This window comes from Cervus canadensis, chromosome 13, assembly GCF_019320065.1.
Source record: "Cervus canadensis isolate Bull #8, Minnesota chromosome 13, ASM1932006v1, whole genome shotgun sequence".
Classification (NCBI taxonomy): Eukaryota; Metazoa; Chordata; class Mammalia; order Artiodactyla; family Cervidae; genus Cervus; species Cervus canadensis.
This window is the reverse complement of record NC_057398.1, coordinates 4,961,622-4,979,961: the sequence shown is the minus strand read 5'-3', so window position 1 is coordinate 4,979,961 and position 18,340 is coordinate 4,961,622. Positions and strand designations below refer to the sequence as shown.

At 40.9% G+C, this 18,340-nt stretch overlaps 1 protein-coding gene and 1 non-coding gene across 3 annotated transcripts in view; both read right to left on the bottom strand.

Annotated features, from left to right (window-relative positions):
• Nucleotides 1-17,998, bottom strand: part of LOC122452376 (membrane cofactor protein-like) — a 58,607-nt gene extending 40,609 nt beyond the window's left edge. For both annotated transcript variants that reach the window (XM_043485933.1, XM_043485934.1), the window contains exons 1-3: nucleotides 17,807-17,998; nucleotides 11,966-12,154; nucleotides 11,528-11,630 (exon numbers count right to left, since the gene is read on the bottom strand). In XM_043485933.1, coding sequence (XP_043341868.1) covers nucleotides 11,528-11,630; nucleotides 11,966-12,154; nucleotides 17,807-17,849 — 335 coding nt within the window. In that variant the 5' untranslated portion in view covers nucleotides 17,850-17,998. The remainder of the gene's footprint in view (nucleotides 1-11,527; nucleotides 11,631-11,965; nucleotides 12,155-17,806) is intronic.
• Nucleotides 15,674-15,780, bottom strand: LOC122452693. Its single transcript, XR_006272841.1, has one exon. It is a non-coding gene; the product is annotated as a U6 spliceosomal RNA (small nuclear RNA).
• Nucleotides 17,999-18,340: the final 342 nt, after the last annotated feature.

The following is an 18,340-nucleotide window of genomic DNA, read 5'->3' as shown; positions in this document are numbered from 1 at the left end:
TCTGGGATGACAGCAATTTAAGAGGCATCAGGAATCTGTCTCCCCACCTTGATAACAATTGCACAGGTAGAATCTGCCTGATGTCACTATTTTGGAACACTGCCTTCTGTTGATGGTTTACAGTTTCCAGGTGAAGATGTAGACAGGTAAATTGACTTGTTTTGGTCAATTTAAACTCTTGTTTAACACAGTGGTAGCTACCCATCCTCACCCATAGAAGTGTAGCAGGGATCTCTGCATGATCTCTGCATCAGAACAGCTTACAAGTTGCTTATGGGAGACAAGGTGGTCAAAAAGGACACTGCCCTCCGAATATGAGGATCTGTGTTCTTATCACTGATTGCTGCTTCTGATCACAGATAATCAAAGAGATGGACTTCCATTTTTGTCACACCTCGCACCATTCTTGCAAGCCCCTTCTATCCTGGATGAAGTAACCTAAAGGGGCTTAAATATTTAGTGGCCTTTGTTCCGCCTTTCATTGTTTGCTTTTTCCCCTTTCAGGAGGCAGACATTCACCATCAGGACATTCAAAAGCAACTGCATATGTAGGGGAAATAAGTAAGTGACAGTGTGTGCCCAGGGAAGACCTGAGACAATCTTCAGTTTATATATCAGGCTGATCTTCATCACAGAGATACAAAAACATGAACATGAAAGAGCAACCCCCAGGTAAGAGGGGAAATCTAACTTTCAGAATTACCAAAGTATTAGATTCAAGTGTTTTTTGTTCAGTAAGAAAATCACAACACATATAAAGAAACAGGAGTGTGAGCCATTCAAAGGAAGAAATAAAAGAAATTGTCTTTGAAAGAGAACTGTTGGCAGACGAACTAGACAAAGACTTTAAAATAACTGTCTTATGAAGGCATTTGCAGTGGTAAATCAGTTAATGTCAGTTCTGCTGCCTGATTTTTCTTCAATGAGGGGCTAAGCGGGAGACATAGAGCTGCAGATCTTTATGAACACCCTGCAAGTAAGAACATCACTCTTAGGGTCAAGTTCAATGTCCCCACTGAGAATATCAAAGCTAAAATCCAAGAAAAGGAAGACATCCTGTTTGCCTAACAGTTTTGAATTTTGGGGGCAAATGGCTGGAGGTTGACCGCACACTCCCAGACCACAAATTCAAGAAAGGATTCAACTTGCACTTGGTGCTTTGCCTGTAGGGTGGCATCACCGAGTCTTCCTTCCACAAGTTTGCTCCAAAATACACTGCCAGTAAACGACCTCTCACAAGTATTGGCTCACTTCAGTCTCAGTGCTGCCGACTGCCACAAGAAGAAATGTGTCCACGCCAACAACCTGCGCCTCCAGAAGAACATTAAATGATTCCCATACTTTGGTGCCTCTTTGCCGGCAGGGAGGTCTCTTGCCTAAACCCCAAGGTCCCGGGCCCCCAATAAAATTTGACAGAAAAAAACGACTGCCTTAATGATGCTTAAAAAACTAAAGGAAGAAATTTAGAAAATCAAGAAAAGATGTGTGAAACATGGAAATCTCAAACAGGAGACAGGAAAACTAGAAAGAAGCCTAAAGGAAATCCTGGAGTTAAAAAGTTGTTCTGTCATTAAGTCATGTCCTACTCTTTGTGACCCCCATGGATGGCAGCACGTCAGGCTCCCCTCTTCTTTACTATCTCCTGGAGTTTGCTCAAACTCATGTCCATTGAGTCAGTGATGCCATCCAACCACCTCATCCCCGGCCGCTCCCTTCTCCTTTTGCCTTCAACTTTCCCCAGCACCGCTACGTTCATTGCTGCATAAGGTAGACAAGATACAGTAGCTAACTATATGCCCTTCAGGAGACTAAAGGGATTAAGAACATATGGATAAACAAACACAATGGACTATATATAGCTCAGCCATAAACACAGGGAAATCTTGCCATTAGCAACAACATAGGATAGGCCTAGAGAATATTATGCAAAGTGAGAAAAGCAAGAAAGAGAAATATAAATATTGCATGATTTCATCTATAAGTGCAATTAAACACAAAGCAAATGAGAAACAACAAAACAGAAACACACTCCAGTCACAGAGAACAAAAAAGTGGTTTCCGGAGGGAGCGGGTGGAGGGAGAAATGAATCAGGTGAGTGAAATGAAGAGGTACAAATTTCCAGTTATGAAAGAAAGAGGTTATGAGGATGAAAGTAGGAAACCAGTAATAACTGTGCAAAACCTTGTATGGTGACAGATGATAACTTGATCATGGTAATCACTTTTAAATACATAGAAATATCAATCCCTATGTGATGTACCTGAAGTAATTTAGTTTGTAGGTAAATTATTCTTCAATTAAAGTAAGAAACATAATGTTACAACTTAAGGAATTAGTGAAAGAAGATTTCAACCCAAAACTACCAGAAGGAAGTAAATAATAAAAGAATAAAGTAGTAAAATAGAGAAGAGAAATTAGTAAAGAATGTCAATGAAACCAAAAGTTGGTTTTCCAAACGAGCAAAGACACTGACAAACCCTTAGTTAGATGGACTAAGAAAAAAAGAAAAATCTAAATTACCCAAATCAGAAATTAAATGGGGATATTATCACTTAGGTCTACAGAATTAAAAATATTATGAGACCTCTATGAATAATTTTATGCCAACAAATGATAGCCTAGATACAATGAACAAATCCTTGTAAAACAGTATCTACCAAAACTTCATTAAAAAATTACAAAATTTGAATTGAATATGACTTGAATATGACTTGAATATGATGAATTGAATATGAAGTGAGTAGATTGAATCAGTAACCAAAAGTCTTCCATTAAAGAAAAAGTCCTGAATCTGATGTTTTTCAACTCTTTAATTCTGCTAGATGTTTAAAAGAGAAGTTATGCCAATCCTTCTACAAGAGGGGGATTTCAAGATGGCTGAGAAGTAAAACATAGAAACCATCTTCCTCCCCACAAATACACCAAAATAAATCTGCCTGTGGAACAACTCCTATAGAATATCTATGGAATGCTGGCAGAGACCCCAGACTTCCAAAAAGGCAAGCTAATTTCCACGGGGTAGGGCAAAAGAAATTTTTAAAAAAAGGAGACAAAGGTATGGGGACATGTCCTGTGCCTCTGGGAGGGAGCTCTGAAGGAGGGAACGTTCCTACACACTGGGAGATCCCCTAGTGGGCGGAGGAAGGGGTGAGCTTCAGAACCTCAGAGGGGAGCACAGCAACAGGTATTTGGAAAAAGAAGTGGAAAGACTTCACCACAGACATCAGTGCTGACAGCACTCCCCAGTCTGAGACATTTGTTAGCTCGCCTGCCATGTTGAGCGGTGGCTGGGTGTTGGGGCTCAGGCTTTGGCGATCAGACCATAGGGAGAGGACTGGGGTTGAGTGTCATGATGAAAGCCTGAGGGGCCTGGTGCAACACAGCCGAGGGACTCCAGGGAAAAGCCTGTGCCAGCCAGAGAGGTAAGAGATCGTTGCTGTGGGGGCCTTCCAGCTCTGCGTGCTTGCAGACGGCAGGACACTGCCTTCGTGAATGCCAGAGGTGAGATGCGCTGCGGTCTATGGTCCCAGAGGTGGGCAAGCAGGCTGGCTGCCACCAAAGCAAGCGCCAGAGATAGGTGGCAAAGTGCCACGGCAGAACCCCGCCCCAGAGGTTGGCATGACGTCCACCGCGGCTCCCACCAAGCTGTCAGCAGGCAAAAGCCACTGCCCATACCTGTGCTGCTTGGCGCTGCCAAGGGGCCCTCGACCTGGGGCCAGTTCCCCTGGGGGAGCAGGCGACCTGCCTGAGGCTGTAGTAACTCCCTACAGGTCTCTGTGGCCACAGGTTTTCCTTGCACTTCCCAACTGCTTCCGCCACATCATTCCCTCTGCCCAGACTGACTATGCAAGTGAGCCCTAATAAGCCGCAGCTTTTGCCTGCATTGTCTGGGCGGGGAACACACACCAGAGGATGGTCTATAAAAAGAGATGGGGCCAAAACCAAAACTGGGCACCAGGGACTCAGAGGAAGAGAATTCCTTTGTGTAGCCCCACGAGCAGCAGACTAAATCCCCACAATTAACTTAAGGCTGTGGACTTTGAGGGCAACTGTAGACTTTGTAAGCAAGTAAAAGCTGGAGTAAAACCAGACCTACATCTGAGCTGACCCCACAGTGCCCACAGCAGATTCCAGAGACCTTCCTAGAATTTTTGGAGGCCTTCCTGAGCAGGCAGACTTGCTGGAGATCTCTGTGTGACTTGGACAAGGAGAACTGAAAGCCACAGGAAAATATTCTTCTTACTACCAATCTTTCTCTCTATATTTTTCCTTTCTTCTTTTTTGTATTGTTTTATTGTTGTTCTTTACTATTGCTTTTATTTTTCCTCTACTTAATGCTTTTTGCTTTTAAATAAATTTTTTCAAATGTGTTTCCTAATTCCACAGTACTTTCTCATTATATTACAGTTTTCCTCATGTTTTTGATTTTGTATTTTTGCTAGTCTAGTTTCTGTTTGTTTTCACTTATGGATTTGTTTATGGTTTAATTGCTCTCTTCATTTTTTTGTTCCCATTTTCATTCTTTAAAAAATATATTTTTTTTGAGTTTGTGAGTTTGATAGTATGTTATTATATGTTAAATGCTGCTTTTGATATTTTTCTTGGGCCTTTGTCCATTATTTGTTTGTTTGAATTTTTCTTTTTCTTCTGTCTTTTTCTTTTTCTTTCTCTTCTGTGCTGTATGGCTTGTGGAATCTTGGTGCTCCAGCCCTGGGGTTAGGCCTGAAACTCTGAGATAGGAGACCTGATCCATGATGTTAGACCACCAGAGAACTTTCAACCTCATGGAATATTAATTGGCAAGAACTCTCCAAAAGGCCTCTATCTCAACAGTATGACCTGGCCTGACACAAAGGCCAGCAAGTTCCAGTGCTGGACACTTCATGCCAAACAATTAGCAAAACAGAAATAGGACCCTACCCATTAGCAGACAGTCTGCTCAAAGCCATACCAATGTTCACGGACATCTCAAAATACACTACTGGGTGTATAGCACTGCCCTTTAGAGACAGGATCCACCTCCAACCACCATTACAGGCCTGAGCACTCCCTACCAGGAAAACAACCCCACCCACGGGGGACAGACACCACAAGTAAGAGGAACCACATCCTGGCAGCCTGTGAAAAGCAGACCCAAGCACAGTAAATTAAACAAACTAAAAAGACAAAGAAGCATGTAGCATGTGAAAGAGCTGGGTGAGAACTCACAAGACCAAACAAATGAAGAGAAAATGTGCAGTCTACCTGAAAAAGTTCAGAGTAATGACAGTAAAGATGACCCAAAGCCTCAGAAATAAAATGGAGGCACAGAGAGAGAGAATGGAGGCATGGATGGAGAAGACACAAGAAATGCTTGATAAGGACTTGGAAGATGCAACGAGCAAGGCAACAACCGGAACAAAAAGCGCACTGGAGGGAGCCGATAGCAAAATAACGGAGGCAAAAGAATGGTAAGTGAGCAGGAAGATAGAACGGTAGAAATAACTGAAGCAGAGAATAAGGAAGAATGAAAATAAGTGAGGACAGTCTCAGAGACCTCTGGGAAAACATTATGCAAACCAACATTCAAATTACAGAAGTCCCAGCAGAGAATGAGAAAAAGAAAATTATGAGAAGATATTTGAGGAGATTACAATTAAAACCTGTAACATGGGAAAGGAAATAGCCACCCAAGTCCAGGAAGCCCAGAGAGTCCCATTTGGGATAAACCCAAAGAGAAACATGCCAAGACACATGTTAATCAAGCTAACAAAAATTAAACATAAAGAACAGATATTGAAAGCAGCAAATAACAAATTGAAAAGCAACAAATAACATACAAGGGAATCTCCATGAAATTAACACCTGGATCTTTCAGGAGAAACTCTTCAGGCCAGAAGAGAGCAGTAGGATATACTTAAAGTGATAAAAGGGAAAAACCTACAACTAAAATTACTCTACTCAGCAAGGATCTCATTCATATTCAATGGAGAAATCACAAGTTTACAGATGAGCAAAAGCTAAGAGAATTCAGAACCACAAAACTACCTTTACAACAAATGTTAAAGGAATTTTTCTAGATATGAAACAAAATATAAAGACCTAAAAAAAGGCCAAGCAATAAAGTAAATGGTAATAGGATCATACATATCAATAATTACCTAAATGTATGCATCCAAACAAAAGACAGAGATTGGCTGAATGGGTACAAAAACAATACCCTTATATATGCTATCTATAAGAGACTCACTCTAGACCTAGGGACAAATATAGACTGAAAGTGAGGGGCTGGAAAAAGATATTCCAGGCAAATAGAAATCAAAAGAAAGTTGGAGCAGTAATACCCACATCAGATAAACTAGATAGACCAAACTAAAGACTGCTACAGAGACAAGGAAGAACACTACATAATGACCAAGGGATCAGTCCAAGAAGATACAACAATTACAAATACATATGCACTGATCATAGGAGCACCTCAATACATAAGGCAAATGGTAACAACTATGAAAGGGGAAATCAATGGTAACACAACAATGCATTCACACCAATGGACTGGTCATCTAGACAAAAAATTAAAACTAATAAGGAAATGTGAGCCTTAAACCACACACTGAACCAAATGGAGCTAATTGATATCTACAGACATTCCATCCAAAAGCAGCAGAATTCACTTTTTTCTCAAATGCAAATGAAATATTCTCCAGGATATGTCACATCTTAGGTCAGAAATCAAGGCTTGGTAAATTTAAGAAAGTTAAAATTGCATCAGGTATTTTTTGTGACCACAGTAGTATAAGATTATTTATCAACTGTAGGAAAAAAATTAAAAAAACACAAATACATGGAGATTAAACAATATGCTTCTAAATATGCTTCAGTGACCAAGAGGTCACTGAAGAATTCAAAGAATATATAGAAACAAATGACAATGAAAACACAAAAATTGAAAACCTATGGGACTCAGCAAAAATAGTACTAAGAGGGAGGCTTGCAGCAATACAAGCCTACCTCAAGAAACAACAGAAACATCAAATAAACAGCTTAACCTTACACACAAAGTAACTAGAAAAAGAAGAAAAAAAACTCAATAGTTAGTAAAAGGAAAGAAATCATAAAGAGCAGAGCAGATATAACTGAAAAAGAAATGAAGGAAACAATAAAAAAGATTAATAAAACTAAAAATTGGTTCTTTAAGAAGATAAAATTGACAAACCTTAGCTAGATTCATCAAGTTAAAAAAAAAGATTCAAATCAATAAAATTAGAAATGTAAAAGGAGAAGTTACAACAGAAGATGCAGAAATACAAACGACCATAAGAGAATACTATGAGCAACTCTATGCTGATAAAATGGACAACCTGGAAGGAATGCAAAAATTTTTTGAAAGGTACACTCTCCTAAGACTGAACCAGAAAAAAAGAGAAAATATGAACAGACCAATTACAAGTACTAAAATTGAAAGTTAATTAAAAAATTCCCAACAAATGAAAGTCCAGGATGAGATGTTTTCACAGGTGAATTCTATTAAACATTTAAAGACGAGTTAACATTCTCAAACTATTCTAAAAATTACAGAGGGAAGAACACTTCTAAACTCATTCTATGAGGCCACCATCATGCTAATAAAAAAGCCAGACAAAGATACCACATAAAAGAAAATTATAGGCACTATTATTGAAGAACATAGATGCAAAAATCTTCAACAAAATACTAGCAATTCAAATTGAACAATACATTAAAATGTACCTCCACCATTATGAAGTGGGCTTTATCCCCGGAAAGCGAGGATTTTTCAATATCCACAAATCAGTTGGCGTGATACACCATGTGAACAAATTAAGAATAAAAGCCCTATGATCACCTCAATATATGCAGAAAGAGGTTTGACAGAATTCAACACCCATCTACAAAAACTTCCCAGAAAGTGGTCACAGAGGGAACCAACCTCAACACAATAAAGGCCATATATGAGAAACTTACAGCAAACATTTTTCTCAGTTGTGAAACATTGAAAGCATTTCCTCTAAGATCAGGAAGAAGACAATGGTGCACACTCTCACCATTATCATTCAATATAGTTTTGGAAATCCTAGCCATGGCAATCAGAGAAGAAAAAGAAATATTGAATCCAGAATTGGAAAAGAAGACGAAAACTTGCACTGTTTGCAGATGACATGATACCATACAGAAAAAACCCTAAAGTTATCACCATAAAATTACTAGAGCTAATCAATAAATTTATTAAAGTTACAGGATGAAAAAATTAATGGAGAGAAATCCCTTGCATTCCTATACACTAACAATGAAAAATCAGAAAGAGAAATTAAGGAAACAATCCCATTCACCACTGCAACAAAAGCAATAAAATAAGGAATTAACCTACCTAAAGAGTCAAAACATCTGTATGCAGAAAACTACAAGAAAGAAATCCATGATGACCATAATAGATGGAGAGATATACCATGTTCTTGAATTGGAAGAATCAATATTTTCAAAATGACTATACTACTCAAAGCAATCTACAGAGTCAATGCAATTCCTATGAAACTAACAATGGCATTTTTCACAGAAGCAGAACAAAAATTTCACTATTTGTATGGAAGTGCAAAAAATCCCAAATGGCCAGAAAAATCTTGAGAAAGAAAAATAGAACTGGAGGAATCAACCTTCCTGACTTCAGAATATGCTGCTGCTGCTGCTAAGTCACATCAGTCGTGTCCGACTCTGTGCGACCCCATAGACAGCAGCCCACCAGGCTCCCCTGTCCCTGGGATTCTCCAGGCAAGAACACTGGAGTGGGTTGCCATTTTCTTCTCCAATGCATGAAAGTGAAAAGTGAAAGTCAAGTCGCTCAGTCATGTCTGACTCTTTGCAACCCCATGGACTGCAGCCTACCAGGCTCCTCTGTCCGTGGGATTTTCCAGGCAAGAGTACTGGAGTGGGGTGCTGCTGCCTTCTCCATCAGACTATGCTACAAAGCTACAAAGCTACAGTCATCAGGACAGTATATGGTACTGGCACAAAAACAAAAATAAAAACAAACAGAACAAGATAGAAAGCCCAGGAATAAACCCACACGGCCATGGGTACCTTATCTTTGACAAAGGTGGCAAGAATACATGATGGAGAAAAGACAGTCTCTTCAATAAGTGGTGCTGGGGGAAATGGACAGCTATATGTAAAAGAATGAAATTAGAACACTTCCTAACACCATACAAAAAAATAACTCACAATGGATTAAAGACTTAAATATAAGGCCAGAAACTGTAAGCTGTCTGAGGAAAATACAGGCAATATACTCTTTAACATAAATCACAGCAAGATCCTCTTTGACCCACCTCCTAGAGCAATGGAAATAAAAACAAAAATAAACAAATGGGACCTAACTAAACGTCAAAGCTTTTTTTTGCACAGATAAGGAAACAATAAACAGGATGAAAAGACAATGCTCAGAATGAGAGAAAATAATTGCAGATGAAACACCTGACGAAGGATTAATCTCCAGAATATATAAACAGGTCACACAGCTCAGTCTTAGAAAAACAAAAGGCCCAATCAAAAATGGGCACAAGCCATAAACAGACATTTCTCCAAAGAAGACAGATTGCCAATAAATACATGAAGAAATGCTCAACATCCCTTATTATTAGAGAGATGCAACCAAAGTTACAATCAGGTACCACCCCACAACGATCAAAATGGCCATCATCAAAAAACTACGAACAATAAATGCTGGGCAGGATGTGGAGAAAAGGGAACCCTCTTGCACTGTTGGTGAGTATGTAAATGATACAGCAACTATGAAGAGCAGTATGAAGATTCTTTAACAAATTAGGAATAAATCTTCCATATGACCCAGCAATCTCACTGCTGGGCACATGCCTTGAGAGAACCACAATTCAAAGGACACATGCACCCAGTGTTCACTGCAGCACGATTTACATTAGCCAGGACATGGAAGCAACCTAGATGCCTGTTGAGAGATAAATGGATAAGGAAGATGTAGAACATACACACAATGGAATATTACTCAGCCCATAAAAAAGGAAAAAAATGTAAGTCAATTCTAGTGAGGTGGATGAACTTAGAGCCTGTTATACAGGGTGAAGTAAGTCAGAAAAAAAAATCTCATATTATACACATATATCTGGAATCTAGAAAAGTAGTACTGGTGAATCTATTTGCAGTGAAGGAATGGAGACCCTGACTTAGAGAATGGCCTTTTGGTCACTGTGGGGGAAGAAGAGAGTAAGATGAATTGAGAAAGTAACCTTGACATATATATCCTGTCATATGTAAAACAGATAGCTAGTGGGAAGCTGCTATCTCTCACAAGGAGCCCACAGGGGTGGGATGACAGGAACAAGGGAGGCTCAAGAGGGAGGAAATAAACATATAATTATGGCTGATTTGCCTTGCCGTATGGTAGAAACCAATACAGCATGGCAAAGCAATTCAGTTCAGTCGCTCCGTCACGTCCGACTCTTTGCGACCCCATGCACTGCAGCACACCAGACTGCCCTGTCCATCACCATCTCCCGGAGCTTGCTCAAACTCATGTCCATCAAGTCAGTGATGCCAGCCAACCATCTCATCCTCTGTCGTCCCCTTCTCCTCCTGCCTTCAATCTTTCCCAGCATAAGGGTCTTTTCTAATGAGCCAGTTCTTCGCATCAGGTGGCCAAAGTATTGGAGCTTCAGCATATGAATATTCCAATGAATATCCAGGACTGATTTCCTTTAGGATGGACTAGTTGGATCTCCTTGGGACTCCAAGTGTCCTTGGGACTTCTGATAGTCTCCAAGGGACTATCAGGAGTCTTCTCCAACACCACAGTTCAAAAGCATCAATTCTTTGGCGCTCAGCTTTCTTTCTAGTCCAACTCTCACATCTATACATGACTACTGGAAAAACTATAGCTTTGACTAGACGGACTTTTGTCAGCAACGCAGTGTCTCTGCTTTCTAATATGCTGTCTAGATTGGCCATAGCTTTCTTTCCAAGAAGCAAGCATCCTTTAATTTCATGGCTGTAGTCACTATCTGCAGTGATTTTGGAGCCCAAGAAAATAAAGTCTATCACTGTTTCCATTGTTTCCCCATCTATTGTTATGAAGTGATGGCACCGGATGCCATGATCTTAGGTTTTTGAATGCTGAATTTTAAGCCAGAGTTTGGTTGACAATTCTACCTCCTATTTCTAAAAGCCTCACTTCAGCTTAGAGAATTGGCAATTTTAAATAGGGTACACTTTATTGTCAAAAAATAAAGTTACCATGATTACTACACTTTTAATGCATACAATAGATTTATTATTACATATCATAAATTATACAATTTTGCTTTACTTCAACTTAAATGTCTTTCTAATTGCACATATTTCAAATATTCATAAAAAATGCAAAAGTTGTTTGGCCACAAGTATAAGTTGTCACATAGAAAGCAAGATGAAATCAAGTTTATAGGAATGCTTAAGAAGAGGAGCAAAACCAAAATACAGTTAGTAACATTTAACCTTATTTTCTGTAAGTAACATCTTACTTACCCCTGATTACAAACAAAGTGAGCCTGTGAACCAAACAGAATACTTCCATTGACAAAGTAAACTTGACCATTCATTGGATCTCCCAGATTAGGACATGATTTTCCTAAGAGAAAATATTAAAATTTGTTGGTTTACAGCAATTTAGAAAACAGATTTAAATCAAATTCAAAATTCTGCAATTCTTGTTTGAATTCATGGGGATCTTATTATTCATTTAATTATTATTTCTTTCCATATTATATGGCCAAACATGATTAATATCTACCTAGGTAACCAATTGCCAAGAAAAAGATTCTTTGGGGATTTTTTAAGCCTGAAAAAATGCATTGCCATCTAAAACCTATATTCACATGAGAGAACCATTATTGCAGTAGACGAATATGTGCACTAAAATGTGTGAAATTCTCCAGAGCAATAAAAAAAAAAAAGTTTACTTACTTGTACAGGCCTCCTCGAGAGCTGACCATGTATTGTCATCCTCACAAACAGCAGATCTGGAACGAAGAGGAATTATGGGCTTGAAACCTAGGCGACAGTCATATTGTATACGTTCCCCAGGACGATACCTGGGTTTAGGAGCACCCTGGAGCCTCATAGTTTCAAACCTTGGTGGATCACCACAGGCATCTAGGAATAAAGAGAATAAGAACATGAAAATAAAGTAGCTTATTTCTTTCATCAGGCAGGGACTCTGGCCTGGCATCAGGTAGGTAGTACAGAATAAACAGAAAGATTCTTGGCAAGATTTTAAATGACTGTTCTTGCTTTTACCCAAGTGGTAATTGTTGCAAAGGATGTGCCTTGCTTATTTGAAATGATAATCGATGAGCTTTTGGTTTGTTGAGGATTAAGGTGAAATTCATTCAACACTAAATTGAAGAGATAGCATCAATGTTTTTGGTTTTAAAATATGTTTATAGGTATGTGTCCTTCCCCACTTCTTTCTAAATTCATTATTTTGACATTCACCTCTCCTCTAAGAGGTCTTCTATAAGATTATGGTTCCATAGTTTGAAACACAAGCATATGATCACCTATCACTTTGGGTTCAGTTTCTTCTCAGAAGGCAAGGTCCTAGAGGGCAGGGAGCATATACCTTCTTTTTGTACTACACTCTGTACACACTGGGTGCTCAAGACATGCTATGGCAAGAGGTAAATATCAAATAAGCCTTGTAGATATCATAGATCAAAATAAATATTGACTAAAATATTTAAAATTATGACTTCCTTTTATGTGTTTTGTATTAGTGAATTGAGCATTTTGCAAATAAATGGAAACCCTTGAAATATCAAATTTTATTACTTTGAATAGCCTTAGTAAAAATCGGTTTCTTGGATGTTCCAGTAGTAATCATTTAATCTTCTTTCACTGATTAATGAATTGTGCCTTCCCTTAGAAACTCCCTGCAGTAGCTCTTTGGGCTGTTTATCCAATGCATCCGGACAGTGAAGCTGTTATATTGCTATGCTTTTAGAATTTTTTTTACCTCTGTCCTTTTTTTGTGGGGGGTTCTTCCCTAGGACAGTGTTGTTCCTACTTCAGCAAGTCCTCTTCCTTTTAATTATCTGTGCTCTTGAAAATCTTATAAATGTCAGAAAATAGTGTAAAATATTACGGTGGAGACACATTGGTTAAAGTCTTAAAGTGCTAAAAGGATGCAGAGGCCTTTCCTATAAGGTTATAGGACCTAAGGGGATGGGAGATAGACTATTTTGATCCCTGAGGGAACTTTTCTTTCTTATTCTTTGGGTCTAGGTCTTTAGATCGAAAGACTAGTCAAGAGAGAACTCTAAACAAGTGAAATGTTATCCTCCTTTTTCATCATTTTCTGAATTCTAAACTCCTCTCTTGACATTCTGTCCAACATTTCACTACACAAAGTGCTGAGATCCACTTTTGGCAAAATGTTTTCAACATTTCCACTATTCTGGTCTTAATATATGAAATCTCCTCAATCAACTGCCCAAAACAAAAGCAACAAACAAACAAACAAAAAAGGATGCAGTTATTAAAAACAGAGTTTAAAGATCAGTACTAAAGAGCCTCTTAAAAATCAATCAATAAATAAAGAGCCTCTTGACGGTGAAAGAGGAGACTGAAAAAGCTGGCTTGAAACTCAGCATTCTAAAAGCCAAGATCATGGCATCAGGTCCCATCACTTCATGGCAAATAGATGTGGAAAAAGTAGAAGCAGTGACACATTTTATTTTCTTGGGCTCCAAAATCACTGTGGACTGAGACTGCAGCCATGAAATCAAAAGATGTTTGCTCCTTGGAAGGAAAGCTATGGCAAACCTAGACAACGTGTTAAAAAGTAAAGACATCACTTTGCTGATAAAGGTATGTATAGTCAAAGCTATGGTTTTTCCAGTAGTCATGTACAGATATGAGAATTGGACCATAAAGAAGGCTGAGTGCCAAAAAATCAATGCTTTGGAATTGTGGTAATGGAGAAGACTCTTGCAAGTCCCTTGGACAGCAAGGAGATCAAACCAATCAATCCTAATATTCGTTTGAAGGACTGGTGCTGAAGCTGAAACTCCAAAACTTTGGCCACCTGATGTGAAGAGCCATCTCATTGGAAAAGACCCTGATGCTGGGAAGGACTGAAGGCAAAAGGAGAACAGGGGGGCAGAGAACGAGATGGTTAGGTAGTATTACCAACTCAATGGACATAAATTTGAGCAAGCTCTGGAAGACAGTGAAGGACATGGAAGCCTGGTTTGCTGTAGTTCATGGGATTGCAGAGTCGGACACAACTTAGCGACTGAACAAGAACAACAAAAAAATCAGGATAGCATTGAATTTTATGAATAACATTAAATATACTGAATACTTTGAGCCATACACCATCATTTTACAGTAGGAAAAATGGATTAGAAATGCAATATAATTCCTATTAATAGATACAAATATATAACACCATCCAGAGTTTCCTGGAACCAAGAGAGAAATCAAGTTAATAGCATGTCCAAAATTAAATTATACAAGTGTCATTTGTTTATGTATCTGATTTCACTACCTATCTTGAAACCATATCATGAAGAAAGAATTTCTAATATGAAAAGAAAAATGTCAATGGGATGATTTAATCCATTTAGCTAACGAGTATTTCTTCCCACTAACGGGCATCATGAAAGGCACACTTTCAACTATATACAGTTTGGAATGTATGCTTTGGCAACCAGTTGAACACAAGGTTTAAACATACAAGGTTTAATGATTGAGTCCAATACCATGCTTTTTAATTACCAAATTTCTTCTCTTACTCAGAATACTGAATTCTTTACTCCTGTGTGATTTTCTTTCTTTCTTTCTTTTTTTTTTTTATTAGTTGGAGGCTAATTACTTCACAACATTTCAGTGGGTTTTGTGATACATTGATATGAATCAGCCATAGAGTTACACACATTCCCCATCCCGATCCCCCCTCCCACCTCCCTCTCCACCCGATTCCTCTGGGTCTTCCCAGTGCACCAGGCCCGAGCACTTGTCTCATGCATCCCACCTGGGCTGGTGATCTGTTTCACCATAGATAGTATACATGCTGTTCTTTTGAAACATCCCACCCTCGCCTTCTCCCACAGAGTCCAAAAGTCTGTTCTGTACATCTGTGTCTCTTTTTCTGTTTTGCATATAGGGTTATCATTACCATCTTTCTAAATTCCATATATATGTGTTAGTATGCTGTAATGTTCTTTATCTTTCTGGCTTACTTCACTCTGTATAATGGGCTCCAGTTTCATCCGTCTCATTAGGACTGATTCAAATGAATTCTTTTTAACGGCTGAGTAATATTCCATGGTGTATATGTACCACAGCTTCCTTATCCATTCATCTGCTGATGGGCATCTAGGTTGCTTCCATGTCCTGGCTATTATAAACAGTGCTGCGATGAACATTGGGGTGCACATGTCTCTTTCCGATCTGGTTTCCTCAGTGTGTATGCCCAGAAGTGGTATTGCTGGGTCATATGGCAGTTCTATTTCCAGTTTTTTAAGAAATCTCCACACTGTTTTCCATAGCGGCTGTACTAGTTTGCATTCCCACCAACAGTGTAAGAGGGTTCCCTTTTCTCCACACCCTCTCCAGCATTTATTGCTTGTAGACTTTTGGATAGCAGCCATCCTGACTGGCATGTAAAAAAATATGGAACGCTTCACGAATTTGCATGTCATCCTTGCGCAGGGGCCATGCTAATCTTCTCTGTATCGTTCCAATTTTAGTTTATGTGCTGCCGAAGCGAGCACTCCTGTGTGATTTTCAAACTAAAAATTTCTAGTTTCAGAAAACTAGTATTGTGACTAAGTTTTTTCCTAGATAATTTACAATATAATAATTATTGGGTTGCAGTGCTATATGTTAACAGCAGATGCCATTATATAATATGATAGGCTGCATTCATAAAATTCCCTAGTTTTCCAGATGAGTTTCAGGAAGAGGAAACAGTCTGTACTACACATCAAGAGAACTGTTCACCTGTACACTTAGAAAAGTTGTGCAGAGACTCTCCACCTGCTTGCTAAATTTAAACATCATTCTGGTACTCAAGCACAAAACCAGATCCCTGCCCAGGCAGTACCTTCAGGAAAATTCTGGTCTCTGATCAAAGTGAAATCTCATTGAAACCTGACCATCCTGCCCCTTCTCTCACTGTCTACACAAACTACCTTTTAAAATGAATATAAAAAACAAAAGTTTATTGAGATTAATGTCCATGGTTGATTAATAAACTTTTTAGAAGGCTGGTACAGTGCTTGTAAGCAAGAACATCTACATTCTATAACACTGCACACCTTTTTATCAAACTTGGAAAATGTGCTACAAAATCATGGTTCCAGTCGGTGGGGAAGATGAAACTGGATGGTAGATGCATCATCAGGTGTAAAGAAAAGATACTGAATCCAAGTCTTCAGAAACAATTCATGACTATTTCTTACTTTCTGTCTGTTTGCCTTCTTTTGCAGGTAGGCTCCCAGCAGGTAGGCTGGGGTATAAAAGACTTAATGTTTTTATAAAATGCCACGTACAGTATTTTGATTAGTTAGAATTCACCCCTATACATGGTTAACTTACTTCTTTGGAACTGTAACATGCATGAAAAGGGTAACTAGGTGCAATAAGGCAGGAAGAGAATGATTCCACCCGTTAGAAATTAAAAGATTTTTTCCCCAGCAGGTGGCGCTGCAGCACAAGTCTTTGGTTTCTCTCTCTGCGCTGCCTCTGGCAATATCCGCAAATGGGCACTTTTCACCCTCCGCTACCTCTTTCACAGGTCTTGCCCTGTGGCCACCTTATTACTTTTTATACCTCTTGGGTGTTGGTGCCTTGCTGCTGCCAGCGTCAATGGCATCACCACGTGGGGCACAAGGATGGTGACTTCTGCTGCCTCCAGGACCCTGAGTTACAGCCTCCACCACCAGAGAGGAACTGGGAGGGTGGGGGTAGTGGGTGGGGGGGATGGGTGGGGCCCCACCCAGCCCATGTTCTTACCTGACCTCCAAATGAACTTCCCAGCCCCACACAAAGCAAGCAGTAGCTTCCTGGGCCCACACTTGGCACCACCGGGTGGCCACTTCTACAAAGTACACACCAGGGAACACTCTGTGTGGGCTTCCCTAGCCCAGCCAAGCCCCAGGGGCACAAACACCCCTACTCCCAAGTTATCAAACTGCCCAGAGAATATAGGGCAAACCTCCCCGCAGGCACAGCAGCAGCCTAACTACGTGCCCAGGCACCTGGGAACTCACGGCAAACCGTCACCACCAGCACCAGATCAGCAGTCTGTGGTTCATTTGGTCACCTGAAGGCAGCAGGAGAGGGGGACGGCAGAGGACGAGATGGTTGAATGGCATCACCGATTCAATAGACATGAGTCTGAGCAAACTCCAGGAGATGGTGAAGGACAGGGAAGCCTGGTTTGCTGCAGTCCATGGGTTTGCAAAAAGTCAGATACGACTAGCGACTGAACAACACCAGCCTGGACCTTGGCAAGCCTCAGTTTCGCCCATCACCCCGCATCGCTGAATGCCCACCGCAAGCAAACTTCTCTTCCAGCGCTATGTAGTTCCTACTCCCCTAGATCTCCACGCAGCCCGACCCACGGACGCTCTGGTCAGGCTTTCTACCCCAACTCTTTATGACCCCGGAGTGGACCCAGTCCCACGACTCTCACGAGAGACAAAAAGCAAATCTCCTCCCACCCTCGGTTCCAGTCGGCCGGCCTCGCGAGCCGCTCCGGTTCCCCAGCAGCGCGCACGCTCTGCAGGCTCCTACCCGAGACTGTGGGCAGCAGGAACACGAGGACCACCAAAAGCATCCCTACGAGGCACCAGAAAAAGGGGACTCTCGGGGCGACCAGGAGGGGGCTTGCGCGATACGAAAGCCTCTGTCACTTTCGGGGAGACCGGCGGACTCCCAGCTGAGCCCAGCCCGGCGGAGCTCTGAGCTCGGTTGCCAGACGCAACAATCCCCAGACTCACAAGGTGTCCGGAACTGTAACGCGGAGGGCGTGGCTGGGCCGTGCCGGGGGCGGGGTGAGGGTCTAGCGGGGCCAATGGGCGGGCTGCAAGGCGGGGCCTCGGCGCCGGGAGAGGTCCCGGCTCTTGGAGGGGCGGTCCCTACTCTGGAGGGGCGGTCCCTACACTGGAGGGGCGGTCCCTACTCTGGAGGGGCGGTCCCGCGCCTGGAGGGGCGGTCCCTACGCTGGAGGGGCGGTCCCTGCGCCTTGGGGGGCGGTCGCTGAGCCCGGAGGGGCGGTCGCTGAGCCCGGAGGGGCGGTCGCTGCGCCTGGAGGGGCGGTCCCTGCGC